The 7,590-nt window shown below is 33.7% G+C and overlaps 1 protein-coding gene and 1 long non-coding RNA gene across 2 annotated transcripts in view; one reads left to right on the top strand and one right to left on the bottom strand.

Moving 5' to 3' along the window:
- Positions 1-7,590, top strand: part of LOC136274014 (uncharacterized) — a 278,101-nt gene that overhangs the window by 245,466 nt on the left and 25,045 nt on the right. The gene's annotated exons all lie outside the window — the stretch shown is intronic.
- LOC105330690 (uncharacterized) lies at positions 1,222-3,507 on the bottom strand. The gene is made up of 3 exons (XM_034460134.2): positions 2,731-3,507; positions 2,285-2,352; positions 1,222-1,913 (listed from the first exon to the last, which is right to left on the bottom strand). The coding sequence occupies exons 1-3, from the start codon at positions 3,143-3,145 to the stop codon at positions 1,449-1,451; spliced, it is 948 nt and encodes a 315-aa protein (XP_034316025.2). The 5' UTR covers positions 3,146-3,507; the 3' UTR covers positions 1,222-1,448.

Raw genomic sequence — 7,590 nt, 5'->3', positions numbered from 1 at the left:
TGCTGCCAACTTTGTTAATATGTTTGCCTTTTGTACCGCCCTTTGGAACTTTAATAAACCCCACATTTAAATAAAAACTTTTATCTAGAGAAAGATTTTCATGGCTGTTTAAGACATTTTGTAAGTTCTCCATCATGTATGATAAAAAAAGTGAGCAGACTTTGAAATGTAATTAAATATAAAAAACAAAACAAGGGTGCACCCTTGACCCTATTTCAAGCTATTTTCTTTCCTGTTTAATTCTTAATTTTATTCTTGCTTATAATAATAACAATACTGTGGAATCATTTTTATTCATGGGGTCAATGTTTGTGGATAGCCAAAATTTTCCTGGTATGTGGGAATGAAATCTCGTTGGCAATCTTGTTGCAAATGCTAACACTCACAGTAGCCATCATAAAAACACAGAAGTAGATTTCAAACTCATTACATTAAATATCTCAAGCAGTTCGTATGAATTTGTTACTTGTAGTAGCACTGACAACTAGAATATCAACATTCAATACGTTCTCAAAAGCATGAATGTCTTGAATGGACAGACGTCTCTCACTGCTTACATTGGCTTCCCGGCATAAGAAAATGGCTAATTTTTTTGACGTTCATTTTTTTTTGTGTGCTTCATTAATTCTTTGTAGAACCAAATAGGACATTTCTGCAATTCCATTACTTTTTCTTCTATTGTTCTTTTGTCACTTTGGTGTACTAAATGTAGCCATTCGGGTGTTGGAATTTGATGTAATTTGAGAAACCACATGCTAATACTTCGAGCAAGGCATAATTCATCTGTGTTTTGAATTTTGATACATGATCTTTTGATTATGAGAGAATCATTGCTGCTGCCAACTTTGTTAATATGTTTGCCTTTTGTACCGCCCTTTGGAACTTTAATAAACCCCACATTTAAATAAAAACTTTTATCTAGAGAAAGATTTTCATGGCTGTTTAAGACATTTTGTAAGTTCTCCATCATGTATGATAAAAAAAGTGAGCAGACTTTGAAATGTAATTAAATATAAAAAACAAAACAAGGGTGCACCCTTGACCCTATTTCAAGCTATTTTCTTTCCTGTTTAATTCTTAATTTTATTCTTGCTTATAATAATAACAATACTGTGGAATCATTTTTATTCATGGGGTCAATGTTTGTGGATAGCCAAAATTTTCCTGGTATGTGGGAATGAAATCTCGTTGGCAATCTTGTTGGTAGCAAGTTCGGGATAATTTTAATGAATACACAAATGCTTGTATGTATGTTCGTGGAGATGCAAATTTGTGGGCAAAAGTTACCCACAAAAGCACAAACATTGGTCCCCCACAAACAATGATGATTCCATAGAAAACAACCCTGTCAGGTAAACAAACCTCCAAATATCATTAAAGCTTCAGGGTATAGATTCTAAAAACCATAAATGATTGATCTATGAGGATTTGTTTAAAAAAAATAAAATTCAACAGTATTTAATGATTTTTACCTCATCTGTTGCTCCACTGTGGTCCAGAACCTGAGCAATAATATGATGAAGTGCAGACATGTGCATATTATTGTTTCTTGTAATTATTGCTGCTATTACTGCTACTTCATGTGAGCCTTTTACAGTGTTCGACAAAGTTTTATAAAACACAGGAGCATACAATTGTTCTTCAAAAAGCAGTTGATCAAATTTGAAATTTGATAAGTTTTCACATTTTGCACTCCTCAGGCAGCAATTGGACTTCTTGGACACAAAGTTCATAATATCTTTTTTAATGTCATGTATAACACACATTATGAGCTCATCCTTCAGTAAAGAATTGTAGACAAACTTTGCTATGCTCCTCTTTGGTTGTCCACTGGATATGGCTTTGATAACTCGTTTAAGTTCAGCGTCCTTCACAGTTCTAGACTTGATTTGTTTTCCAGTATTAAATAAAACCTACAATTCAATTTATTATGTACATTAGCCTACATATATATCTGCATTGTTTTGCATACTGTTAATAATGTGGAGGAAAAAATAACAAAAGTAAAGCTAAAATATAAAACAGCAAAAATATATTCTTTGTGATTACAAATTGATTAGCTAAATTGTTACAGATTTTATATGAAGAAGAATTTAAGATATATGGCAATATTCTTTTAAACTTGGATTTCAAATCAGTAAAAATCATCCAAATAAATAAATAATTGAATTAATTGAATTGAATAAATATCTATTTAATTGCTTTTCAGAATACCTTGCCTATTAAAGCACCATTAACACTGATTAATAGCTATATCACATATTAACAAATAAGAAAAACTTACTTTAATTTTGCTAGGTGTAAACAATTTAATACATGGTTTGCGAGTTTTCTCTGGAGTCTTCACAAAACCTGTGAAAATACATTGAAAATATATAGATTTTGTCAGCTTTGCCAATGTTTCAATCATTTCTGAACATATAATAACTGTAAATAATTTACATACCGGTACATATCCCTAACACAATCTATATCTATATATATTGCACGAAATAGCAACTTTTGTCTATACACTTAATAAGAAACTTATAATGAACCGTGCCAGGGATTACTGTGTTAAATGTAGTTAAAAAATGAATGACGAAAAGATTTACATCAGTTTTTACATGCAGCACTAGCCAAGGGTTTACAATCAACTTTACTCCTCTGCGCAGAGGATTTTAAACCCTTAGCTATAGTGAAGATGAACATGCAGTTGCTATTTTGAATATAATGTTTATTTTATCTCACCTTGCTTACACTTCTTGACTTTCCTTGGAGTAGGTGAGTGTAGTATAGGCCTACTTCTCTTTGACCCATCCTCTTGAACATTTATATCGTGGGTCACACTTGCATCGCTCACACTGTTACTAGTACATGTAGTTTGTATACTCTTCAAATTTGCACGCATAGACTTTATAAGTTCGTTCTTCTCCTTCCTCAACTCCTCCAACTTATTAATTAAATCAAAATCTATTTTTGATAATTTCTTCAATTTGGAATAACAGTGGCTGCACACATACTTTGTCAAACCGTCGTCCTCATGCGGCACATGTCCCAACACTTCATACAGCTGTTGTACAACCTCAAATGTGTTAGAGAAGATAGTTCTGCGAGATTTTTTATCCAGCTCACAAAAACATGTTCTGCAGTTGGCCGCAGCCATTGTTATTTATGAGCCATGGATTTTGATTGGTGTAAATTGAAGTAGCTAAAATACGTATTTTTGATCTACAGTTATTAGAAGAAATGGTCGGGAAAAAATGGAAAAATAATGAGAATAATTTAAAAAACATATCTAAGTAATTATATATCGTGTTTTTCATTAATCACGTAAAAATTGTAATAATTATTGTATCTAAATTCTGTATGAAAACACAACGAACTACAACGTCAATTAGTAGATTCCCTGCGATCGCCTGGCTTCGCAACCAATCAGATTCCGTTGCGCGAGTTTCGATTTTGCCGGCTAAATCTGCCAAGGGTTATAGAGGAGCAGAGTGGATCGTAAACCCTTGGCTAGCGAAGATGACAGCCACCGTGCCATATCTGTTTGGTACTTTCTACGTGATTTCTTTAGTAAATTACCATAATAGTGTTTTGGAACAGTTTTATGTTGAAGCACTTGATTCATCATGGGCCCCGCGTCATTTCCGGTTAAACGAGACCAAGATTCCGCATCTACTTTTTTACACGTTTTTAAAAAGCATAGTCCTATGGCGATAGGTATACAGAGATTGTTGTCATTTTCAACATATAAGACCGATTTCTTTTTCATCAGAGAATTGTTAGGCCCAAAAAGTGACGTCACCGATAATTTATTTCCACTCCAGCTCCCACCTTTTGGTAAATCAATCGTGCCTACCGTGCCCAGTAATTTGTCGTCAACGGAAAGAGTTTCGTTAGAGTTTAGCACTTTCGTACTTTCGGACATCACTCTATCAGCATTTAGATTTTGCCACGACTGTAATGGGACGACTATAGGGTTATTTAGATTTGGATGGCTTATTACCACCCTCCCTAAATCGGCGTCGTGTCCTCTGGCTTGCGACAGCACATCATCAAACATGTCATGCAATTTTTCGTAAATATCCACTAACTTTTCTCCTCGCCATTGCTCGTTAAATTTAGCCTTAAAAGATACATCGCGAGCCAGATTCTTAAAAGTCCTAATATTTTCCTTCCATATATAGTACGCTTTGTTCCGCTCATTACCAGCCCCTGACTGAATGCTGGAAGATGGTTGGCCATCGTCATGTCTAGACTTCTTTGCAGAAGGTTCTATAACTGGAAGAAGCTCTTCCCACAATGAGTTAATGTAGTCATCCCATTCCAGTTCCCTTAACCTGTTTTCCACATCCGTGTCTCCGGTAAGCCCATTCGCTTCGGCAAAAAGATTGATGGTGTCCACATCACTCAGAGAATCCAAGATTTCTTTTAAAAGACTGTCGTTTTTCATGTCTCAATTTGTTTCTAAAAATTTACAGGCAAACAATACTTTATAAGTAGTTGTTACAATGACTAATACATCCTGGATCTTGGAAAAAATGTGTTGACTAAAAAAATGGAGCATATAAAATCCCATAGTACATTAGTCATTTGACCATACATAATGACACTTTATTTCAGAAATGGGTTTATATATAATCCGCTTTTGGTCAACAAACACATAATGCAGCAGTAGACTGATGAAGACCTATCCAACCATTTACTTCAAATAAAAAAAAAACAAGAAATATTTTTTTAAATATTTTTAATCAAAATACAATATAAAAAATAAATACAACACATGCACAGTACACTAAAAAATCACAATACAGCATTATGCGAGTTATGCCCCTTTTTCCATACTACTTTGAGTATTCAATGCATAATCTTTGAGTATTATATTTTCAGAGTTAAAATGAAAACTATTCTTCAACATAAGCAATATGTAAGTGTTAAACCTATCTGATGAGTACCTTAAAAATATTGTGACTAGAATCAAACAAACAATAAAGGCATAGGATCTTATTTCTTTCTTTTTTTAGAAAAAAAGTTGGTTAAACATTGTGTATATCAAACAGCCTGTTTTGCAACAGTTGAGAATAAATCTGTAAAAATATTGTGTACTTTACATGTACATAAAAAAGAACATTAAGTTGGTTAAACATTGTGTATCAAACATACTTGTTTTGCAACAGTAAAAAATAAATCTGTAAAGATATTGTGTACTTCACATGTACATAAAAAAAGAACATAAAGTGGGTTAAACATTGTGTATCAAACATACCTGTTTTGTAAAGATATTGTGTACTTCAATGTACATAAAAAAACCCATAAAGTTGGTAATCAAACATTCCTGTTTTGCAGCAGTAAAAAAAAAATTGCAAAATTACAGATACTGTGTACTTCACATGTACATAAAAAACCATAAAGTGGGTTAAACATTGTGTATCAAACATACCTGTTTTGTAAAGATATTGTGTACTTCAATGTACATAAAAAAACCATAAAGTTGGTTATCAAACATACATGTTTTGCAGCAGTAAAATATAAATCTGCAAAATTACAGATACTGTGAACTTCACATGTACATAAAAAACCATAAAGTTTAATATTCATTGTGTAAAAAAAAAATCTGCTAAGAGATTGTGTACTTCACATGTACAAAAAAAAGAATATTAAGCTGTCAAAATATGTACTTTGCATCTATTAAAGCATCATTTGCATAAAAGAAAAAGTCGAATATTGTTGCGTCTCTCCCAAAAAAAAAATGACTTGACATAAGATTACACCTATAATTGTTAATTTACAAAGCAAGTTTCTTGGCTATTTGCAATCTGGTACGCTTAGCAATAGCCCCTTCAGGGGTAACCAATGGCTCAGTAGAACAATCAGTACAGGGTGTGGGGGGGTGTGGCAGTGCTGCTGCTAGGAGTGGTGTACAAGGAGGGTGGACTATGTAGCTGTACTACCACATCGGCTGGCTGGGGGGTTAATGTTGGCTGTGGTGTAGCAGATGTCTAGGGTACAACAGGGTTATCCTCAGTATCCTGTGGTGTTGGTTGTGGTGTAGCAGATGTCTGGGGTACATCGAATGTATCCTGGGTATCCTCATGTGTTGCAGGTATACAGAGGTCGCAGCGAGAGTCCTTTACTAACTTGCGTAGTAGCCACCTTCTTATAGTCAGCAATATGATGATTAGGGTACTGAGAACACACCATGCAAGCATTCCTATCAAAATATAAAATAAATACTTCTGCAAAACTTTTAAACTCTGTCAAACATTACATAGTCGTGATCATTATCATCATCAAATGTAGATATGTATGCATGTATTGTTTTCCACTCTATTTCAGACTTTTTGTAGGTAATCTACCTTTTCTATTTATAATGTGCTGTCTCGATTTCTTTGTGTAAATCTTGAAATTAGTTTCTTAAGTTTATCTTTCATTAAAATTAACATGCAAGAACAAATGCAAAAACTAAACTAGTAGACTAATTGTTCTCGAACAATTAGAGGTCTTTCCACGTGCCTAAATCAAAGTTTGATATATTAATTAACTGAAATGTGTTTCAAGCAATTGAATGAATTTTTTGTTTTACATGTTGCTCAACATGATTTAAATATTAGGTAAAAAATGAAATGAAATCTGCATGTTGTTTATTGTGTTTAATAGAGTGAAAACACGAAGTATCTTCTATACTTATAAATTAAGACATTTTGCCAATAAGCTAAAGCATGCCTGTACCAGAGTAACTGCTTACACATTTGGTATTTCAACACAAGAAATATGATGTCCGTAAGCTATAATTGAAGTTTACCTGATAAGTAGTTATTGCAAACTTAATTAAAAACCTACTTTCAATTTCGATAAACCAGCCCGAAATAGCAAAAATGAGAGTTAGGTGGTGGACACGCTTTGGTGGATCCAAGTCAGTGGAAATCTGAATTGAAATACATGCTTACAATTAAATGATATTGTATGATTACGCAAAGAGTGAATATCTTTACTGGGAACTTACTTGCAGTATACATAGAAGTTAAGATTCGACAAATGTTGGATAAATAAAACAAGGCAATTCTTTTCTTGAATGCGCGATTTTAGTTTTGATGGATAGAACGCTTGCGAAGCACGACCTCTGGCGAGAGAATGGAATAGAACTTTCCAGAACGGAGTAACCAAGAACGCGGTTTGACTAATGAACGTCATGGCAAATACTCAGTATAAACAATTCATCAAGCATTACCGGCAGATACATGTACCTTAGATAGGACATCTTTGGTTAATACAAAAAAGCTACTATACAAAGTGGAACAATTTGATGCGATTTTAATTTTGATGGAAAGAACTTTCAAGAACGGGGTGCCTTGGAACGCGGGTAGACTAATTAACGTCAAGGCGGAAGATGTAGGGCGAGTAAGCCATCGGACAGATACTTTGGATCTGACAACTTTGGTTTAAAATAACGTAATAAAGATGCGTACGCTAGCGATTTTTTAATTTCATATATTTTACAGCACGACAGGTTGGTAGAGTAGTAAACATTATACATTAATTTGTAAATCATGAACAGTCTATTCTGCAGTATGAATGATGTATGCATAAAACGGGGAAGTTGAATTG

Source organism: Magallana gigas, chromosome 1 (assembly GCF_963853765.1).
Source record: "Magallana gigas chromosome 1, xbMagGiga1.1, whole genome shotgun sequence".
NCBI lineage: Eukaryota > Metazoa > Mollusca > Bivalvia > Ostreida > Ostreidae > Magallana > Magallana gigas.
The sequence above is the reverse complement of the archived record's forward strand: the minus strand, read 5'-3'. Positions and strand labels throughout refer to the sequence as shown.

What these genes read in the sequence shown, in the direction of transcription:
- LOC105330690 (XM_034460134.2), bottom strand. Translation starts at nt 3,145, where the DNA reads ATGGCTGCGGCCAACTGCAGAACATGTTTTTGTGAGCTGGATAAAAAA. An exon ending in AGTCAAGAAGTGTAAGCAAG is followed by an intron (nt 2,353 to 2,730) that starts GTGAGATAAAAT and finishes GTATTTTCACAG; the next exon opens with GTTTTGTGAAGACTCCAGAG. An exon ending in TTACACCTAGCAAAATTAAA is followed by an intron (nt 1,914 to 2,284) that starts GTAAGTTTTTCT and finishes ATTGAATTGTAG; the next exon opens with GTTTTATTTAATACTGGAAA.